General features: G+C 29.4%; 2 protein-coding genes across 2 annotated transcripts in view; one reads left to right on the top strand and one right to left on the bottom strand.

The window, feature by feature from the left end:
* LOC149894945 (NACHT, LRR and PYD domains-containing protein 3-like) overlaps window positions 1-23,858 on the top strand; it is a 226,798-nt gene that overhangs the window by 23,201 nt on the left and 179,739 nt on the right. The gene's annotated exons all lie outside the window — the stretch shown is intronic.
* Window positions 16,273-18,457, bottom strand: LOC149894955 (uncharacterized). Its single transcript, XM_090072536.1, has 3 exons — window positions 18,363-18,457; window positions 16,788-17,430; window positions 16,273-16,645 (listed from the first exon to the last, which is right to left on the bottom strand). Exons 1-3 carry the CDS (start codon window positions 18,455-18,457, stop codon window positions 16,463-16,465), a joined length of 921 nt encoding a protein of 306 aa, XP_089928662.1. The 3' UTR covers window positions 16,273-16,462.

Genomic DNA, 23,858 nt, shown 5'->3' with positions numbered 1-23,858 from the left:
CCCTCTCGGCGGCTATGCTTCCATGTGAAGATTTTTTAAATAACAAAGAAGATCCTTTACACATTGTTGTTTTACATATATTACAAGTGGCAGATTCTGTGTTTTTTTCTTTGGTAAAATTTTGCCTTGCCTTAGATCAACTTGGCATGATGCGTTATGTTTATTATCCTATTAATTAAATAGATAAAAATATACTAAAATATAAAAATATATTACTTACAATAAAAATCTCGAATTAGTGTGCTGATTGTAGATAAATTATTTTAAATTAGTTGTAATTACTAAATATATTTTTTAAACTTCACTTACTTGGTTTTTCACTTATTTTACTTTTTACATACAAATTTCTTTCTTAACGTAACTAATTACTTTACTTTCTAACTACCAACTTTTATGCGTGACTAATTACTTTTTTTGCACGTACAGGTATTTGTAACTTGTCCGTAGTTATTTTATATTTAACATATCAGGGACTCCCCTTTATTCATTGTAATTTCTTGCAATTGTGATTATTTATTAGACTAGTCACCAATATTTTGCAGTTTTGGTTTGTGTCTAAGATATATAAAATATTATTGAATTTGATTTATAAATGGTTTTGGTTTGTTTATTTAAGCTTTATATGCTGTAAGTTACAACATACAAAATTTAAATAAGTAAATCAAATCTATTCATAAATCAAATTCAATAATAATATTTTATCTTAGACACAAACCAAAACTGCAAAATATTGGTGATTTAATTGCCCTTTATAATATATCTTCCTAACTTTTATAGAAATTTACAAAAGGGAAAAGGAAGTAATTAGTACTCAAATTTTGAGTAATAATATTTTTAAAATCTTTATAAATGTTTAAAATGTTTTAAAAAAATTACCGGGATTCCCGGGAAATTTCATTGAAATTCCGGGAAAACGGGATGGTTTTTTACTTCCGGGATCCCGTTTGAGAAACCCTAATCATGACAATTAGAGTGAAGAGAACGATTTCTAACTGCATTTTAACAGAACTTTAAACGCTTCCACAAAATTAAACCAAAATGAGGTTTTAAGTTGTATTAGAAAATTCGAACGTTGATTCGAATTTTCAATTACAACTGAAACTTTCACACTCTGGTGGATTTTCAAAAACCATTATGAGCGAACGAACGTTTTTCAAACGAGAGCATCGCCGCAGGAGTTGAGTTGTTTCAAGGATGAAAATCGCTAACTTTATTTCCTTGTAAACAATTATTTCTGAACGAGCGGTGGGAAAAAAGTAAGTGTTCATGATTTTATTCTTATGTATAATGTTAGAATTAATTTTGAGCAGAATAATTTATTATAATAATATATTTGTTTAAGTTGAGATTTTAGGTAAAAAGCGATAAACAGTTCAGCTTAAACAATGACGCAGTATTTCTTTGATTAAAGTTGTAAAATTGTGTTTTTTTGGTTTTGTTAAAAAGATTATTTGATATTTTTTCTCTTCAAAACTAGTTTGAAAGTTTAAAAGTAGATGACCATGAAATTCTTATGCGATACTTTTCGTTTGAAAATTTTAAAAATGTATTTTCTAACCGTTTTGACCATTTTAATCGACTTTTACCGCTTCTAATTGACGTGCTTTCGTTTAGTTTTTAATATTTTTCGTTGCTAAAGCAAAGAAATAGAAAGCGAAATGTTTTTATCTTATTTCAAAAGTAAATCATTTTGCATCAAAAATCTCACGCGACTTTAAAATCAATATGCGCGCTCTTTCAATGCTTTTGAGTAAGCATCTGATTGGCTTATTTGTTATTCGTATTTCTATTGGTTGTAACGCGACCAAAGTTTGAAAACGGCGTACGACAAGTTTCATAAAATATTTTAGTTCTGTATTTCGTAACTTATTTATTTGTTTAGTAAATATTTATGAAATAAAAAGTATTTTTGGAATTGATTTGTGATCTTTCGGATTGTTTTAATATCTTCGATATACAAAACCATATCCGTTTTACTTTTATTAAACACGATATCGTGTTTTCAAAATGTTTAAAGTTGATTGTCTTGAGTAATTGCTGTTGCAAATAAATATTAATAATAATATTAATATGTTGTTATTCTTCTTCTTCTTCAGATGACACTGAAGAGATATTCATCGAGTGCTTCTTTGAAGCGCAGGCGTCAATTACCGAGGACTTGAAAAAATCAATCGATGAACAAGAGTGGTGGATTGTTATAAGCGATAGAACAACTGCTCATGAAGTTTCACTTGAGAAATATTTCATGGAGAAATTGTCTGCCGCAGGATGCAAGTTGAATGAATTACATGTTCGGAAAAACATTTTATCTGAGGATGAGAAAAAACTTGTCACTTTATGTTCGACCAACGTACGTCGTGTCTTGTTATGGCGTCCAGTGAAGATCGATGGATGGACACCGACACATAAGATTGAGCGGTTGGTAATAGCCATCGATGTTACTTTCGTATCAATTAACGAGTTTGAACGTTTTGTCCTTCCATGGATTCGACTCGCTGAAGAATTATATCTTAACCTTCACGACAACACGAACTTCATCGACGACATTTGTGAATGGCTTCGTGATTTGAACTTCAAGAAGTTGAGGATCTGGTACCGTGGAGAATATTTTTATAACATCGAAGAGTTGAAGGTAAGAAACACGAAAAATGTTTAATATGTTAAATAAAAATTAATACAAATGTAAATATGTAAAAAGTATATGTAATACAAGAAAGTTTTTTTAACATCGAAGAGTTGAAAAAGTTGAAGTGATAAGAATTACTTTTGATTGTTTAAATATTTTTAATTTGTTAAATATGTAAAATGTATAAATAATGTGAGAATTATTTATGAAATGAAATATAAAGTAATTTTAAAAAGAAAAAAACAATTTTCTTTTAAAACATGAAAGGTGGAAAAAAAACGGAAAGAATTTCATTTTTATTTGGAGTTTTTGTTGCGAATATTTGTTGTATATTAAAACTGAAAGTTTTTTTACTTCAAAAACTGTTATAATATAATAATTTGATGTTTTAATATACTTCAAAAAATCACGGAATCATGATAATACAGTGTAATTTTATGTATTGATATTATAATAATGGAAATATTTTAAGAAATAGATTGTTTTTTTGTTGTCGTCAATGGTAACTGTTATGAAAAAAAATATTCGAGTTTTTAAGATGAGATTCGATCATTTTTTAGAACGGAAAGTTTTTTTTAATGTCAATGAAAAAAAAAAAAAATTGGAACTCAGAAAATCGAAAAACAAAATCTTTACGAATTTTTTAAAAGCTTCGAACGGTGGACATTTTTTTTCTCTCGAAGGAGGACAACAGTTTTAACTTTTTTTTTTTTTTTTTTTGTAAAAAAAATGACTTTTGCTGAAGATAATCAGCTCATGTTTTGTTTCTAGAAATTTTCGGTTGTTTTCAAATCAAGGTTTTTTTCAAGCCCAATCATTTTGATTGATTTCGTATAAATTGGGTCATTTAATTCCTGTTGTTTCCATAGCAACCAAAATAACCCTCAGAGAAAATAAAATGGTGATTAATGTCCGAATTGGGATGAAGCTCTTCACTTACTTTACAATTATCTTTCAAATGGCAAAGCAGTAAAGGAACAAATGCTGTTTAAGTGAATTACAATTTTGTTCAAAAAGTGATGAATGCTTAAAATGTCCAGTTGACATTTTAACACTTTCGCTGCCAACTACGAGTATACTCGTAGTAAGTTGGCGTCATTTATTTGCCAACTACGAGAATACTCGTAGTTGGCAAATCATAAAATAAAACATCTATAAAACTAGACGATAATTCGTCTGACTATTTTTTCCCGTGAACTTTGGGAAGTCAGACGAGAAAACTTTGGTTTTTGCGCTAATACAATTTTTCATCTACCGGAACAAATATGTTCCTGCGGCTTTTCTCTGATCTTAATGAAATATCGTAAAGTTTCGGGGGGTTTATCATACATTACGCCAAAATTTAGTTAGTTAAATTATCAGTGCTATTCAGCAGCAGTATAACAAAAGAAAAAGATAATATAAAGTATGCTTTTAAAAAAGTTGGTGATTTGTTTCTTATTAAACTTTTGAAGGATTACGAAAAAGAAGCTTTAAAAGCTCTCAGCAATGGCATATTACCCCCTTCCTTAAACCTGCAAAACGTAATTATATTTCGCCGTTATTCATTTTTTTAAATAACCAAAGTTTTCTTGTCTGAATTCTCAAAGTTCACGGGAAAATGTTTTTTAATGTATTAAAAAACATCTTACTGTGTAGTTTAAATTTTTTTCACATTTTTAATAACATACAGTATAATGTAGATATCAAATATATTTTAGCTTCTAGTCTAAAAAACACAACAATTTAGAATTAAGAAAACAAAATATAAATTACCTTTTTTACTCATGATAACTGTCAATGTGCATGTGCAAAAAAATTGAAACACTATTTATAATAATAATGCATAAAATAAGCTACATTACTAAACCTTTTCAAGATGTAGGTAAGAACTTGAAAGTTGTAATTAAGAAACGTAAGATGTAATTGAGAAATACAAAATATAATTTAAAAGTCGCAATATGTAATTTAGAAGACGAAAGTTGTAATTGAGAAAAGCTTATAATATATGTTTCAAATTAAATATTGCGATTTCTTATTTACATGTTGTGTTTCTTAATTACATTTTGCGACTTCTTAACTACATGTTGTATTTCTCAATTACATCTTACGTTTCTTAATTACAACTTTCAAGTTCTCAATTACATCTTGAAAAGATGTAGTCACCGCAATGAGTTATACTCATTACGGTGTTACGAGTACTTCGGCACTGGAGAAAAAAATTATGGCTCGGCAAAGAAATAACGCATAGTTTAAAATAGCCCGGCAGCGAACGTGTTAAGCGTTGTTTACGCTGTTCGTTTTTGGTCCATTATCAGCCACAATCATTAAATACATGACAAACGAAGAGATAATGACATACAACTTCGTTGCATTAAAATAATTATATTTGTTGAATGAACCTCATCATTGATTTTTTTTTTTAAGAAAAATAAAATCAGAAACTTTTCTTGTTTCATTAAAGAAATTCCCATACTTGATGTTTTAGTGTGTTAAACTAGGTATAAAGTGTTGATTCGAAAAAAATATATATGGAAGGATAAAAAATATATATGGAAGGATAGCCATACATGACTTCACTTGTTTGTTATTTAAATGGTTTTGACCAATTATATAGTTATAAGTTTTAAACCTCAGATTCAGAGGCTGCTTTAAAAAATCCCCCTAACTCCACTCCGCAGTGGATAATTTCGACTTTTTAAAATGGGAATGAAAATGGGTAAAACTATTGCCGAAATTTTAAAAAATGTGATCGGAAGAAATTTACGCTAAAACCATTTTGTTGTAATTTGGCGTCTGAAAGGGCCTGCGATCCAGTAATTATGGGTGGTTGTAGTATTGAAGTGTTTTTATGTGCCTAATTACTATAATTGTGCTATATATAGAACAATTATGGCGACTATTAAACTAAATATATTTATTTTAGCGACTTTAACTCTGTTATATAGAGTAGAAAATTTATTATATGTGTTGGCTTAAAAGTAACAAATGTAAAAAGTGTTGATCTTCAAAATATAATTTATAATGTATAATCGGTATTATGTGTTGTACTACATTGGATGCCTGTTTCATGCTGGATATCTGCCAGTGGTACATTATGGCTCTAGCTAGAGATATAAAATAGAAGTTGTCTAGGCGGCAGTCCACTCTAGAACTAAAAAATGAAACATCACGAACGCTTTGCCACTTTTTGCAGTTTTTGCAAATCCATTGATAAACATTAATTGCATTTTTTAATGCATTTAATCCAAAAGGAAGTCGCCATGTTTCACAATAAAAAATAATTTAGCAAGTGTCTTTATTGAAAGCCTTTTAAGAGCGGCCATTGTTTCTCTTACAATATTGCATACATCATAAAAGTTTCAGTTTTTTCGTAATGTGTCGTCTTGACCCAATGATATATATTACCTAGATGTCTAACTTCACAAAATTTCCGTAAGAAAAAGTGAAGCACGTTTTTTAAGTTTTTAATGCCGGTACCCGTTTTTTTTTAACTAACAATAATTGAAATCTAAGGTCAAGACAACGATATATATTAACTAGATATCTAACTGCGGAAGTGCGAGTTAGATATCTAGTTAATGTATATCATTGTCTTGACCTAAGATTTCGTGTTCTTCCACTACGAACGTTGGTGCGCTTAGCCTACCTCGTGACATTCTTTTTAAAAAATAAAAGTAATTTATTCATAAAACTTTAAAAGTTCATTAAACTTAAATAAGTTTTTTTTTAGTTTATTAAAAATAATCAAAAACTTGATTTTTTTACTTTTAAAACCTTATTTTGTTAATAAAATTAAAACAACAATCATAATAATTTTTTTACCTTTGATGAAATTTGTAATGCTTGTAAAGTTTTAAGTTTATAAAAATAATGTTAATTATGCCATGGTAATTATGTAATTATGAAAAGTTTTTCTTTCTTTTGTTTCATGTAATAAAAAAAACTCCTCCGTAAGTACTGAAAGTACTTAACCTACTGAAAAAAGCGTAAGGGTATTTTTATTTTACGCCGCTTAACTGAAGGATAATCGAAAAGAAATACTGTTAACTTCACAAACTTGTCTTTGAAAACTGTTTGAAGCATATCTTTTTCTTGTAATTTTCCTTTTATTTTTGCCAATAACATTTAGTGTTTATTTTCCTCTGCGGGAAAGCTTCGCGACCCTCTAGAAGACTCAGTAAACAAACTGGCGAGATCGAAAGATAGGATCGAAAAAACAGCGCAACGCGTGGGGTGGTGTTGCACATACTTTGCTAGTTAAATAAAAAGAATTTTTATTTCGAGGAGATCAACACATTTTACTCAGTGTCGATTGCAAATGGTCGGCGTTGGGTCACTTTTATTCAAAGTTATTTTCGTTGCTTCGAGACAAACTAGGTGCATGTAACCTAAAACAATGTCATTGATCAGAGATGCACCTTAACTTCAAAGAGGGATACCCCAGTCTGATAACCACTTAAATACAACAGTTGATTACTTGAAGCTGAAAAACTTCAAAAATTGATATAACTGCATAAATTTCGCAAAGTAAAACTAGCACATCTAAAAAAGACGTTGTCCCCCTGTCATTCAAGCTTGCTAAAGTAACTACAGTAGCGTCCGAAAGTATGTAAAACAGCTAAAAAAAATCAAGGAGGTTTAATACACAGGAGACGGTACGGTATATACGTTTATATAAAACGCGCTGAAGCCAGTTTTGAAAGTCAGCCGCCATCTTGGTTGACCCAAAACATTTTTATATTTTGCGCAGAACTATGGAGAAAACACAGATGAAACGAAATCAAAGCATTGCAACAAGTCGATAAATAATTCGCCAGTTATACTTTCGAGGTTATATTATGTTACAATGAATTGTTTGCTAACTGATTATCTGGTTCAGCTTATTCCAAAATATGTGGAATACTGAAACAGACATTCAGATAGTTGTATGTCAACACAAAATTAGCAGACACCATGTTTTACACAGTATGAACGTTTCTTGTGGAAATAAAAGCAAGCGTTTGTGAATTGATAAACTGACTGCAAAAATGCATGGCATCTTACATTTGACAAGTATAATGAATCATTGCTGTTGTGTTCTACATTGATTCTGAACAACTTTTCACACAAAATGCAAATGTCATGATCATCTTTTGAGGGAAATATCAATAATGCACCTTTTGTTTTCAAGTTAATGCATATTGCTCTTGTTTGCTACTTGTATTTAGCGCTGAAATACATGTTTCACAGTGTAGCGAATTCCCCAGAATTTCCACTAAATACAGCAAATCCTGCAATACAAGCCACAATACTTTGTGAACATGTAGACAAACAACTAGCATCAGGAACTAAAAAATAATCATAATCAGTAACAGAGTTTTCCAGTAGCTCAATAATCCTATTTCTGCTAGTAGAGTTATTCAAAACACTAACAGAAGGAACATCAATGTTTTCAATGTTATGGTATTTACTAGAAGCAGTCAAAATAGGTACAATTTTCAATGGCAAACAGTTTCCACAAAGAATATCTTGAATATCATTATGCACCAGCAATTTTTTATATGTTCCAATAAACTGTTTTTCTGAAGGGTATTTATTACAACCCAATAAACCTCTTATTTTTCAAAAAAAAAAATTACTGTACCTATGAAAAGTAATGCCACCAGCACAATCTCTTGAAGTATACCCATGGGCAGAACAAAATACCAGTGCTTGGTTTGCAAGTAATTTTCAGCATACCAGTACCTGGTACGCTGAAAAGTACTTGCAAACCAGGAAATAGCTTATGAATTTGAAATTTAACACAAAAAAAATTTTGTGTTAAATTTCAAATTTGTAAGCTATTTTCTTTTGAATAACTTAGGGTAGTAAAAGACATCCATTTAAAAACACTGTCAATTCTGGAAGGGGGATTTCAGAAAAATCAATTAATAGTTTTTTACTGAAATAAATATATTACATGTGAGTTTTTTTTTTTTTTTTGCAATAAATATACTACATATGATTTTTTATTTATAACTTTGTCATTATTTTAGATCAGTAGTAAAAATTTGTCGTTTGTTTGATATCTTTTATTGCTGTGTTTATAACCTCACCAATATCAAAATATGAATTTATAAACTTTCATTTTTATTCTTTGCAGAAAACTTTGGAAAACTTTCTCTCTGTATCAACCATTTACATAGCATTAAAATATAATGCCACCAGTACAATCTCTTGAAGTACACCCATAGGCAGAACAAGAAGGCATGTCAATTTAAATCTGTTTATCAATATTTATCATTTTATTATTATTCAGTATAAATCATAAAAAGCTAAGAAAAAGTTGCAACTTAATAATAATAATATTAATAATAATAATAATAATTATATATATATATATATATATATATATATATATATATATATATATATATATATATATATATATATATATATATATATATATATATATATATATATATATATGTTATGATAGTGTCATGTATATATATGCATTTATATACATACACTTAAGTTATAGCTTATTATCTTATATACATGTAAATACATACTTGTTTCAACTCACAAACATATGGTTTTCTTTTCACAAGAATCTTTCGTGTATCTGAAATACAGTCTCTGTTGGTAGCATGTTGAAATACAGCTATCTGAATGTCTTTTTCAGTATTCCGAATGTTATTGAAATGAACTGAAGAAGACTATCAGTTAGCAAATAATTCTTTACATGATAGAATAAGTTACCAAGCATAAACTGACCAATTATACAATCATTTGATTGCAATCATTGCAATATTTTGATTTGGTTTAACAAAGTTTTAAATAAAATCCTAAGTTCCGCGAAATTCTTTTGGGTTAACCAAGATGGCGGCCAAATTTCAAAACTGGCTTCAAAAAAGTCACGTTATGCCGTCTCCTGTGTGTTAAACCTCCTTGAAAAAAATAAATAAAAAAAACTCAAAAACGAAACAAAAATCAGTTTACTCTTGATATTCGCAGATTTTAAAATTTTTATCATAAAATCCTTTTTATGTCTTTTTTTTTCAAAGCGTGCTAACGTATATAGATACATTTCACATATTTAGATCGTTAGAGAGCTGGCCGGCCATCTTGTTAGAGAAATAAACCACAATTATGGCGGGTTTTTTTGTATGCTATTTGAAAATAACCAATAACAACCCAGAAAACAGGCCACGTGCATGTATATTTTCAACTGTTCTCACCAGACTCATGAGCCAAATATTTCTGACATCGACTCATCAAATGTATCGATGGTTTCTCGGCTGAATTTCTTTTTCGCACTGATTTACGGCAAATGTTTTTCATGTGCAACTAAATTTACGGCTAAATGTTCTCTTACGCTCTTAAGCTTATTTATGGAAAAGTGCAATAAATCATTTTTGAATCTTTAGAGCAAAATCAACACTAATTAAAGTGTTGCTTTTCCAAAACAAAAATGTAGACCCCAGCTTGCGCTATACGTTCGTGTCACCTAATATTATTCCACCTACAGCTGCAATTAAAAGCTTTGTACATAATCATTAATCAGAATTAAATAAAAATCAAAGTCATTAGTTCATATTAAAACAGACCACGCCTTTATTGACTGCAACTGAAAAAACATAAAAAAAGATCAAAGTTTAATCTTTGGGAATTTCATCTTTTGTTGTGTAAACAAAAACTCTATGCAACTTATCAGCTCCTAACATGCACCTTTTCGACTTTAGAATTATGTCAGTGGTAGAAAACATTCTACTAATGCAGATGGCGATGACATTTCACAATATATTGCAGCCACATGTACTAATTGTACTACTGATGACAATCGCTGTTCAGAAAGCTTTAGAAAAAAAGGCTCAAGAAAATTTGCCAGTTCATCAAGCACGGTGACTTTGTCTACGTCAAGAGACAACTCGGCTTTCCCAATTCTTTTTAGTGCAACCTGTACTTCACGCAATAGGTCAATTTAAACCTTGTCATTGTGACTGTGTGTCGTTTGTTGATGTTTCTGCATCTTTCTCGTCATAACCGGAAATGATCTTCTAACTCCATCAACTTGCGCGTTTGAGCTTTGCTTTTAAATTTTCCAAAGAAGTTTTATCTTTGGAGCATGCTTGCGCTTCATCCACCAGCTCAGCCTTGAAATGCAGTGCTGACACAATATCTCGACATTTAATTGACAGACCATCCACTTCAAGCTCTGTACTTAGGCTGTCTACAGTCAGAAGTCAGCGTAAAGCATGTGCTGTACGGTGCTGCACACTTTCATGTTTGAGCAGGCTCGAGCGTTTCTTCATATTTGCCGCATTTGGCAAGTAGAGATCAGAAACAACGTTGTTAAGAGCTGTGTATGACACATATCGCATATCGGATAGAAACTCTCCCACTAGTTTCTGCACATAATCAGCAATACCACAACCAGTTTTTTCTGTTAAATCATGGCAGCCTAACGTAACAATGTTGAAACTCCAGTTCTTGATAAAGCTAGCTCTGACACCCATTTAGTGGTTTGTCTTGTCTTTGTGTTGCAGCATTTGGCAGTGATGTTGTTGGGAACACTTTTTGAAAAAATCCAATCATACTTTCCTTTGCATTAGCTTCAAAGAATAGATCTTGGCAAAACCAGATGACCAAATCTTAGTAATTAAGATTAAGGTCATGCGCTGTTATAGAAGTAATGGAACTTGTCTCTATACTAGTCATTGGGTTATCATTGTCTCAAACTTGTTATACTTTAGGATGTAACCATTTTTTTAAGTTTTCTCTGCATTGTCACCCTTCAGATTGTGTTTTATAATAAGATGCAAGTAGTTTCTCAAAGACTAGCTATTCGCAAAATGTGACCATTTCTTACAAAAAAGACTTACAAACGTAGAATTATTAAAAGACGTACAAAGACGTACACACGGAGACATATTAAACCTACCATATAAATAAAATTGTTAAACCTGCCATGAAAATTTTTCTTTCACTGTGTATAACGTTAAGAGAGTTTTCAAATATTAAACTTTACTCGGTTGATAAAATAATACAAAATTAAATACAATAAACAATGATATTATTTAATACGTTACAATTACAATAACATAATACAATAACATAATACATTATAAAATAAAACATAATATATTATAATATAAAAATATAATATAATAATATATTGTAATATATTATAATATAATATAATACAATATTGTATAACATAATTTACTACAATTTATTGAATTATATTACAATTATATTATTGAATTAAAAACAATCCGTTAGAAAAAGTAACGGATTGCGTGTCTCCGTTAAATTAACGAAGTAATTCGTTTCCAAAAATTTATATTCTTATAATTTGCTATTTTAGACGAATGGCACGCAAAATCGCACTGTAAGTTTAAATTAGTTGTAAAATTAAAAATCTTAGATTTTGATTTGCATTTCCTTTGATGGGGATATTTATTTAGGTTAGGTACAACTAAGTTTATGTTTGTGCCTTGTTTATATTTGTTAAGAATTTTCTACTTTAGACACGAGGCATGTGGTATCAAATTGAAATTCTAATATTGTTATTTTCATTTCTTTTGGTGTGCTTATTTATTCTTGTTTTTATCTATTGTTATTTAAGTTAGAGAGATTTTTTTTATGTTGTTCCTGACAGGTTTTGAAGTATGTGGAAATTATAGAACCTTTCAGTAATCAGATAAGATTATCTTTTGTTACTCATTTTTATCAAAGATATTATTTAGTTGTTGAATTGAACTTTATCTTTAGAAAATGGTATCAGAAATTAATAAAATAAAAAAATTTCTATTATCAATTTATAAATAAAGAATTAACGATAACAATAATTCTTAAAGAGACATTAGTAAAATTTTATTTTTCATTTCATACTATTTATATCATTTAGGTTCCATATTTTCTTTATTGTATTTTATGTTATATTTTTCTTTAAGGAATTACATGATTGTAAATATTTAGTTAGTTTTCAATGTCCAGTTAAAAAGAGTTTTTGAAGCTTGCTAACAAATTGAGCACTATATTTCTCACAACCATGTTAGTTTGTATAATTAGTACTGCTTGTATCAGATGGGTGGTAATTATAACATTTGTAATGGTAAGAACCAATGTGTGTTAAGAATATCATAATGAAATAATCCATATATTAAAAAATGTAAGTATTATTTTATCAAATTACAATACTATGTGGTTTAATTCTTCTTTAATTATAATGGAGCGATTTTAACTGATTATTCCCTACAATAACGTTATTTTAACTGAATAAAAACAGCGGATAATTTGATGCACTGACGTAATAACTCCTTTATTTAAAAGGATTGTTTTATCGGAAAAATATCAACGGACTTCAATCCGTTAAAACTTTAATCCGTTAACTTAACGGAAAAGCCGTTGGTGCAATAGCGACGGATTGATCTGTTACCCAATTCGTTGTATACGATGGATTTTTTTTTAGAGTGTACATGCATTAATAAGATTTTTCCTGTTGCCAAAAAAAATTCAATTGTCTTTTGTTTAAATTGACAGCAAGTTGAGGCATGCAGTACCCTGTGGTGTAGCTGTCACACAGTATAGACTATGGAATCACATATTATTATTGTCAGATAGAAAATTAGTGCGGCATTTAAGGTCTTCCCGAGGACGATCTTTGTAAATGGTTGATAAGCATTTTGCTGAGATTGTTCTCTTTATTTTATGAACTGCACACTGCAATATTTTCAATAGGCAGGTTTTTAATAGAAAAATTGGGGCTGTTTTTTTTAATTTTCACAAAGTTTCTTTTAACTATTAAAAGATTTTTTTTCGATATCTCCAACAAGATCTTGAAAAACCAGGATGAACTTGATAGAATAGTAATATCTCAGGTTCCTCAACTTAGACCTATAGTTCAGTGCATGAAAGACTTAAAAAAAGTAAAGGATTCTTGTTTTGATCGAACTCTTGAGCCAGAGTATTATATAGCTCCTTTGTATTATCTGCACGGGTTCTAAGGGAAGTAATGTCAGTAGGCTGGAAGTTTCACATTTTGCTGCATCATTTTCAACCCTTTGTTGAATGCCATAACTGTGCCCTTTGTTGAATACCATAACTCAATCCAAGCTTGCTGAACAGAGTGGAAAGGCATTCTAAATTTAAACTGACATGGAGTAGATTTAAACGTGTGGATGAGCATACTCAACATGGTCAGCAACTGCTATCCTCTGTAGCTAATTTTAATGGAGGAAGAATTTAACATTAAGTTTGATATGCACCTCTAGAAACAAAAAGTAGTCAACAAGTCTAGGACAGTGACTATAGTCAAAACGGCTATTTTTATAAATGACTTTTTCTACAATATCTCAAGAGCTCCAAGTCACAAGAACAACCTTTGTTTTAAGTACGTATGTTCTTTTACAACCTGCCACAAGGTCACAACCTGGTTGTGAAAATAGTAGGTAGATCGAAAAAAAATCTATAATAATTTGCTCTTATTATATTTTTGAAAAGCTTTTTCAAATCAAACTGAAAAGGACGCTAATAGTATTATCTACAATAGAATCTTAGATTTAAAAATCAACAAATGATTTAAATAGAAGGAGAATTCAATTTGGTTAGACATGATGAATATCCCACCCAACATAAGACGGCTTTAAGACGTATGTAACTTATCTTTAGCTCGTCTAGATGTCTACAACTAGTTAAAGACGTGTTTCAGTCGGCTTTTCAACACCTCATTAAGACATCTTCCGACAACCAGTTTAAGACATCTTTAAGACATCTTAACAAGAAGTCTGTCGGAACAACCAGTTTAAGACGTCTTTAACACATCTTAACAAGATGTCTGTCGGAATAACCAGTTTAAGGCATCTGTAAGATACCTTAACAATACGTCTGTCAGAACAGCAAGTTTAAGACGTCCGTAAGACATCTTAACAAGACGTCTTTCGGAATAACCAGTTTAAGACATCCGTAAGATATCTTAACAAGACGTCTTTCAGAATAACCAGTTTAAAACGTTTTTCAAAATAACCAGTTTAAGACATCCGTAAGACATCTGAACAAGACATCTTTTGGAATAAGCAGCTTAAGATGTCTTTAATCGTGGAAGTATTAGAGATGGACGTGCAACGTTATTGTTTTTTTGCAAACCATACTAGCTGCATATTCTTAAAAATCTATTGTTTTAAACAATAGAAATTCAATTCTCTTAAAGTCTGTCGGACTCGTCGAAGATTTTTGGGCTTGCATAACCAGTCATATCAACTGCCTTTTACTTATTATAGATAACACCAATAGAATCAGGTTTTAAGCTTCACTTTATATAGCAAGGCATTCTTAATATTTTAAGAAATAACGCGGATGATGAAAAGAAATTGAGATCATTTACTTGAATACTTTAGTACATGTATAACTTGAGAGGTAATAAATTTTTTTTTTTTTTCTCTTTCAGTTTTACATTTAATTAGTCGTAATACAATAACGTCCGTGATATATGTTTTCGTGATGCAATAAAATCCGTGATACATAGACTAATTTAAATAAAAACTTGGTATCTGATAGAAGATCTAATGATCTTGTCACCAGAACCATAAAAAGTTATAATAGAATGTAACTTAAGCCATTAATAAATATAGACAAATAAAAATGACAAAACACATTAAACAAAAGAGCGTGTTTATACAAATTTCTTATTTTTAAAAGTATTTCAACATATTGTCATTAAAGAGAATGAATTTTTTAAATTTCTTTTTAAAGACTGGTAAGGTAATTGATAAATCAAAATTAGGTAAAACAATTTTGTTCCAGAGATTGGGTGCACGATAAGCTATACAGAACTGATTGAACTTTGTTCGACAAAAGGGTTCAAAGAGTGAGTTATCATTTCGTAGTGTATACTTATTTTTTGTTTTTAAGGTAATAAAATCTTTAAAAACGTGTAAGGACGGATTGATTTTACATTGAAACATAAAGCATAATATTTTTTATACATTCACTTCATAAATGTTAAGTACTTTTATATTTTTGAATAAAAACTTTGAATGCGTAAGTCGATTTTCAAAACAAACTAAGCGTATTGCGTGTTTCTGACGATGGTAAAGAGTACGCAACTTACTTTAGCTTGTACTTCCCCAAGCAATATTTGCATAGTTAATTTAACTATGTATAAGTGAGTAGTAGAGTTGGATTAAAACGGTTTTGTTTAAATAATTTCTTGACATAGAGGACTCCTATATTTTTAGAAACCTTTGTACAAATGTAGTCAATATGTGGTTTCCATGTAACATTCTCATCAAGATAAATGCCGAGAAAACTAGTAAAAGTTTCTTTTTTTATTTCTAGTTCATCAATAAGAACTTTTAGCATGGTTGTTGGTAAAAAACGATTTTTAGATATACAGTGAAATAGAATGTATTTTGTTTTATCAAGGTTTAAGGTCAATTTGTTACCGTAAGATTGGGTGGCTTAGGCCCATTTTGCACCTTAATGTCTATTGCATGAAAGACACAAAAGTTATTTCCTCAAACACTAAGTACTATTAGAAGTACATAGAAAGGACAGTTAGAACTATCTCTCTCCCATTTGAAAATTATTTACCTGAAGTATCTTTTGGGTGGTTTAAATGGTGGGCCAAAGTCGCCCTGTTTGTTAGGGTGACTTTGGCCCAACCCTGTAAAAAGGGACTAAAGGAAGCAAAACAACAATAAAAACAACAATATTTAGGCAAAGAAAATAAATTTACAAAAATAAAGTGACAAAAAAAGATGTAGTTACAAAGTTCTTGTATACAGTAAATAAAATATAGGTACAAACTAAACAAGTATAGGTACCAAGTAAACAAAACAGTTTAGGTATATAGTAAAAAGAAATGACTTAATAAATGTTTTAAAAAATTTAGTGAAAAAGTTCTGGAACTGAATAAATTCCTCTTTTCAAAATTTTCTTTGGTTCCTCAATAAAATCGACTATTTCAGACTGGGGAAAAAAAAGTTGCACTGCTGGTAGTGACCATTTCCAGTTAAGTCCATTTTTTTTCATAATAGTAATTTCTGCTCCATTTTTTCTTAATTTTTTCAACTGCAGAAAAAAAAATTTCTAAAGTTACTTTAAAATTATTCAATAGTTATTACATTAAATAATATTAGTTATCAAAATAATTAGTTATAAAGTTTACTAATTGATTAGCTAAATATAAATAATTCAAAATAAATAAACAAACCTGTCCAGGATTTAACTCTCCATTGCATTTAACAATTATATAACAATTCTCTACAAGATTTAAAAATTTCTCTTTTTTACAAACATTTTTTGTTTTATCAATATTTTGAAAGTTCTTTTTGCCTAATGCTGAATGATCTAAAGATTCTGTATGACTTTCTACGACTAAACTTACATCCGCAAAAATTAGATTAGAAGTCTCAGTAGTTCCAGTATTTGAACTTGGGCCAGCAAAGTCAATGTTGTTGGTCTCAATTGTATTTATAATACTGATAGGTGTATCTACATTATTTGAATTTAATCTATTATTTTCATTTATAACACAAGATGATATATCTGTTGAACATAAGCTTTTACCTGGGACGGCACATACTTTACGTCGCTTTGGTTTTTTAGAACCATCTGAGGGATCATCCAGTGACTTACATAAATGATCTAAAAATGATTGGCTTACTAAATCAGTAGTTGAGTCTAAACCTACATTACAACATGGTAGTCGTGAAAGCACTTGAGACTTGTCTAATGGAAAAATTCCAGTTTTGCGAAAACCAGCTCTAAGGTTATCATTCCCATGTTCATTTAAGTTGGTAATTAAACGGTCTAAAAGTCTAGGAAATTCATCTTTAGGAAGAGAAACAACTCTCCTTTAAAAGCAGTTATAACACTCTAGAACTTGAATCTACGCTGAAGAAAAGTGAGGACCATGCACACAACAGATTGAAGCAAATATTGCAAAAACTGAAAGTTCAGTAACAAGTATACTATGGAAAAAGTTTTATTGGAAATCATGTGTATAAAATGCTTCAGGTTCCATTTCTTTTATAAATTAATTTATTCCAAATCTGAAACATTATTAATAACAATAATAAAAAGTAATATAAAATCATGCAATATACTTTTTTAAAGAGACATTTTTCTTTTTTAGAAAAACTATATGCTAAAGTTATATAATTCTTATTTATGATGAAGGATTCTCTGGGATAAGTCTGCACAAGAATTCGGTCGAAATAATTACAAAACATAAACTACAGTTTCATAAATTTTCTGCATGCTATAGCATAATCTACTCAAGAAATACAATGACAACAGAAATGTTAAAGGAACTTAATAAGTTTTATTTGATTTTTTTCTTTTTTTTTTCTGTTTATAATGAGTTTCTCAAAGCGCTTTGGAAATTTATTGTGTTTATTGTTATTGAGGTTGAAGAGTTTTCTACAACAATGCCTAGCAAGATAACTTTGATGATTTATAATTATTTAACTTATAAAGCTGGGATTAAGAGTACAACATGATTCATGTTGCTATCATATTTTCTTTAGAAAAAAATATTTTTGAACTGATGCATTTTTATCGCACAACTTGACCTAAGGCTTTAGTGCCTCTGAAGTTACACATGTTGGAAGATCATGGTCAATAAGGTAATGCAATAAAGTGCCTTTTTTGTCTATTAAAAAAATTGAATGCTATGAACAGTCATAAGAAATAAATAGAAGAAGGTCTCCTCAAACTTTTTCAAGAAATATGGTTAGGTTTCCACGATTAAAAACCTTGAACGTAGGGTTGAAAAAATGTATACAAATCGCGTGTAGTTAACCAGTCATCTTTCTCAACAACAAATGTTAACGAACGTTTAGATGTTCCTTCTCTTGTTTTAAGTGTTTTAGTACACATCCGGGGTTATCGTTAAACTAATTTGAATTAAAAAAGCAACAAAAAAATTTATGTATATTGGAGAATATGCAATTACTTGGTTTCCAGAAAAAAATTATTTTCGTTGCTAAGGGCCGTAACCATTTTGAAAGCGTTGATTTTTTTCCGTAAAATTTGCGCATGCGTACAACAACAGCGCTACCAAACGACCGTGAATTAGCGCTTCTCTTTTCTCAAGCGATAGAAATTATGAACAAGTATTTAAAAACAAGTAGGTTTCGATAAAATTTTTTTGAATGCACCCGAAAGAATTAAATACAATTGATAAATTTATTAAGTAAATTTAAGTATTTATTAAATTTCGCTATTTTTACAAATAGTTGTTGCTACAAACATGTTGGCAAATTTGAACCTTTTTTTCCTCCTTTCAAATATTTTTTGCAAAAAGTAAAAATCAACACAAAAACAAGAAAAAAAATCAAAATAAATTAAAACTATTTAATTTGCTTCCAAACAAATCACTCTGTGAACCTGAGAGACCGCTTTTTTTTTGTCATATCACTCGACCCAAATTTTTATTATTTGCTCAGTATTAATGTATAAGGTTTGTGTTCTGAGGTTTGAAAAATCAACTTTTAAGTTTTTACATATATTCATCATGCATAACCGAATTGGACTCTCCTTCAATTAAAATCATCTGTTGATTTCCAAATCTAAGATCCTAAGACATGTACCAGAAAAAAATCTGATGTGGTGTTTAAGGAAACCGTGCATCATTTTAAAACAGTGAAAAATTTTGCATTTTCTCGTTGAAAATCCTGGTGTATCAAACAAAACAATTTCTAAAGAACTGCAGATTGAGTTGAGAAACAGTGCAGAGCGTTGTGAAACGATTTAAGGACAACCAAAAGAAAATCAAGAAGTGGAAGAAAAAAATTCTTAGACGAGATCTTGGTAAAAAAAGTGAAAGATGCCTTAGACAGAAAACCGGAGATTTCTGTTCAAACTTTAGCGAATAAATTTCTCCACTATACAAAGAGTAAAGAGAAATTGTGGCTGTAAATCTTATAAAAAGAAAAAAGTTCCTCGCCGTGAAGAAAAGCAAGAAAATGTCGCAATTCGATGTTCAAAGCTGCTCTATAAAAAGTTCTAAGCTCTATAAAGAATTATGTGCTAAAAAATCTTGTTTGATTATTGACGATAAAACTTATTGTGCTGCATATTTCCGATCTCTTCCAGGACACCAATATTATTAATCTACAATTAATCGCAAGAAACTGAATTCCGATTATAAATGAATTGGAATGCAAATATTCGCTAAAAAATTCCTATCGAAAGATATTGGGCTCTTGTCAAAATAAAATTAAGGTTCAATGTAAAAGAAGCCAAAACATTAGACTTTAAAAATAAATGGATTAGAGCTACCAAGAAAGTCTAACCGAAGACTTTGCAAAAGCTGATGTCGAGTGTAAAAGCAAAGTACGTGCGTTCTCACGTACAAAACTTCACAAACTTTCTTAAGTGAAATTTAATAATATTAATATATGCACTTTCAAAATATATATAACATTCAATATCGAAATACAATAGTTAAATAAATATCCTTTATAATGTCTGCGATGATTTTTTCTGGTACATGTCTTATTGTAGCTACTTTTTGCATAACCTTGTGGCACACTATAAAAACATACATACATACATACATACATACATACATACATACATACATACATACATACATACATACATACATACATACATACATACATACATACATACATACATACATACATACATACATACATACATACATACATACATACATACATACATACATACATACATACATACATACATACATACATACATACATACATACATACATACATACATACATACATACATACATACATACATACAGACATACATACATACATACAGACATACATACATACATACAGACATACATACATACATACATACATACATACATACATACATACATACATACATACATACATACATACATACATACATACATACATACATACATACATACATACATACATACATACATACATACATACATACATACATACATACATACATACATACATACATACATACATACATACATCTGTGTGCTATGAAAATGGTTCTAGCTATAAAACTAATTCCAGTATTTTTTCTCACTTTTTTTTTATCGTGATAATCTACTGGTCCTACTTATGTCTTTAAAATGTTTTGTTTAAGTTTAGCAAAAATTACCTCAAAGAAAGTTTGTAACTACTACATACAGTATCCCTAACAGTGTGAAGATAATCTATCGTTCCTAATAAAAAAAAAACATTTTTTCGTTTTTATTTTCTTTTTTAAATTACATATAAGTCCTTATTTCGTTTCCATTTTTTAAAAATGCCTTCGTTTTTATTTCGTTTTCGCTGAAGGAAAATGTTTTATTTTAATTTTTTGTTGTTGTTTTCGTTAACGAAAATAACACTGGTTAGCATACATCTTATTTTTTATAAAAAAAAAGTTAATGTTTTTATGCACATTATACAAAAAGATAAAAATATTTTCATATAATAGTCATAACTACTAATGGTTACACATTATATAGCTACAATATGCTCTGCATATAGTATTTGAGGAGCCCATCTGCAAAACGCTCTAAGTCCAAATAAATTGATTTTGAGAAATCGAAGGAAAACTGCCCCACGCCTAATTAGCGCTCCAAAAACAATTGTGTTCGTTAAATTTGTATCATTAAAAAGACACTATAAAATCACAAGCACTTTACAGGATCTCGAAATAAACCTTTTTGAAATATGGACTAAGCTTATTTTGATGTCAGTTGGACTTAGATTATTTTGAAAATGTTTGGTTAAATTCTCATGGCTTGTTAGTTTATTAAAAAGCATTGAAATATTTTGATTTATTTAACTTATGCAAATTATAGGTTTTTAATTATTATACTATAAATAAGGTAACGGAAAAGGAAGTATAAAACAAAGGGAAAAACAAAATATTGTTTTTATTTAGAAACTTATCAACAACAAAACAAAATTTGAAATACAACAAAAAGTTAAACATGTCTGCTTGCAGCATCTTCATCAAGACAACTGCATATAGTATCTTCCTCATCTTCTAGGAGTTCTTTTATTAAAGAATCAATAACAACACTTTTTAAAAAATTAAAACGATTATCCTGCTCCCAGTTCACTCCTGCATGCACAAGAATTAAACTTTTGATATCTTTCTTTTTAGCATCAGCAACTGGAACTCCTTTCTGAATCTGAGATGGACAAGAAAAACAGTCATGCCCTCTCTTTATTATAATCTGAGGACTGTTCAGAAAAATTTAAAATTTGGTTCTCCTTGGACTTTAATATTTTTAAGTGATCCTCTTGTGATAGAAAAGCATTTATTTTCCTGAATTTTGATTGGCAGTGGTTTTTTAAAAACTCTTAGTGATACTGATTTAAAATCTAACACACTCCAGTCTCTTTCTACAATTTTCACTTTTCCCTGTGTACTGTAAACATTATAGTACTCTTCTGGGGAATATATTTGCTCAAGCTTTTTTTGTATGTCCTCAAACAGGAAACAAAAGTTCAATTGTTTTTACTAACGTTGGTGCATGTCTTAACAGCCAGAACCCTGCCATATAAATTAAAGCAACATTTTTATTTTGACCACCACATGCATCAGAAACTAAGCGAACAGTGTCTATGCCATCCATGTTTGTATTGCAGAGCTTGTCAAATACTGCATTGGAACAGGAAGAACTATTCTTTTTGAAATCATTCTCATTCCAAGTATAGATAGTGACATTATCTGGATTTAATGATCCGTTATTTTTGTTTTCTACAACACAAAAGTTGTATATGTATAGTTGTCTACTGTAATAAGCTTGCTGATCTAGAACTTTAGGAATGACTTGGTTTTGTTGATGGTCAAAGCAAATAATTTTTAAACCATCTCTCTGCTCCTTTAAAAGATCATAGAATGCATTTGCTCTACGCTTATGAACAACTAAATCAGTAATTAAACTGTTCTTCTTTTCTAAATTATTTTTAATCTTTATTTGGTTTCGAATTCTTTCACAAAATGAACATGCATCTGATTTAGGAGAACCAAGCCCTAAGTTAAAGTTGCTTATAAAAATATTTCGGAAAAATTCATGTCACTGGTAGATTGGGTTCCTTACTGCATACAATTTCTATACTGTTTTAATACTTTTAAGCTCTGATGGTAGATAAAGTTTTATAGATTTCTTTCTGCTATAATGACTCTCCCTTCCAGGAAGAGTCTTTATAAATTCTATCACAGCCTTTCGCTTATCCTTAAATTTGTGGCTCTTTTTATCACCACCTCTGTTTTCTTTTCTAGGATTACCATGTTTAAAGAAATGTTTTGCAATATTTTGAACACGAGTTTTACCAACATGTAAGCATTTTAGAAAAGTGTCTTTACAAACATGCACTATTTGTCTGTTTTCTTTTTCCATAAAATAACTAATCTCACAATTAGACCTATTTCTCGTTTTTTGAGGATAAAATTGCTCTTTTTTTCTAGATCGTTGTTTTTTCTGAACAGACAAAAACTTTAGTATATATTTGTCTTGGTCACATTTTTTGATAGCATTATAAAAATGAGCATTAAAAAGGTAGAGATCAGTATTTTTTATTTCAGAACATTTGTAAGTAGCTTTGTGGTCATGTTGGCAATAGTGTTTTGAAGGTGGTTTTGGTACATGCCTAAAAATTAAAATGTAAACTAACATTTATATATATATATATATATATATATATATATATATATATATATATATATATATATATATATATATATATATATATATATATATATATATATATATATATATATATATATATATACAAAAAAGCTTATATATAAAGCTTTACTCTAGTTTCATTGTAAGAACAAGCTAATGCACCATAAAGGTCATGAGCTTGGTCATTGGATAATAGATCAAGCATATCAACATCATATAAATTTCCTTAAAAAAAGTTTTACAAATTGAAATCTATATGGATTCATATAAAAATAATTTAACTTCAATTTAACTTATTTTAACTAAAAAATAACATTAGAATTGTATATATATATATATATATATATATATATATATATATATATATATATATATATATAACCTTTTTTAAAGATATTTCAAGTAATATTTTTTAAAAAGAAGGTGTTGTTGGCAGAGGTTTTTTTGGTTATTTAATCAACTTAACTATGTATATTTGTTTAGGGTTATTTAAAGTTTGTGGATTAGTAAAGCAATCCAAAAGTTTACTTCAGATAAATTGAAAGGGATTGCATTATCTCAATTACTTAAGTCAATTTCTTCTGGTTAATTTTTATTTTGCAAAACTTAGTCAATTCCCAGTCG

The sequence above is a fragment of the Hydra viridissima genome, unplaced genomic scaffold (assembly GCF_058129835.1).
Source record: "Hydra viridissima isolate aposymbiotic clone 2 unplaced genomic scaffold, HvirCarnegie_v1 scaffold_1, whole genome shotgun sequence".
NCBI classification, from domain to species: domain Eukaryota; kingdom Metazoa; phylum Cnidaria; class Hydrozoa; order Anthoathecata; family Hydridae; genus Hydra; species Hydra viridissima.
The sequence above is the reverse complement of the archived record's forward strand: the minus strand, read 5'-3'. Positions and strand labels throughout refer to the sequence as shown.

Excerpts from the sequence above, each read along its gene's own strand:
- LOC149894955 (XM_090072536.1), bottom strand. The coding sequence starts at position 18,457 with ATGTGTACTAAAACACTTAAAACAAGAGAAGGAACATCTAAACGTTCG. Across the intron at positions 17,431-18,362 it reads TGGTTAACTACACGCGATTT|GAGAGTTGTTTCTCTTCCTA; the intron begins GTATACATTTTT and ends CTGCTTTTAAAG. Across the intron at positions 16,646-16,787 it reads GAGAGTTAAATCCTGGACAG|TTGAAAAAATTAAGAAAAAA; the intron begins GTTTGTTTATTT and ends TTTTTTCTGCAG.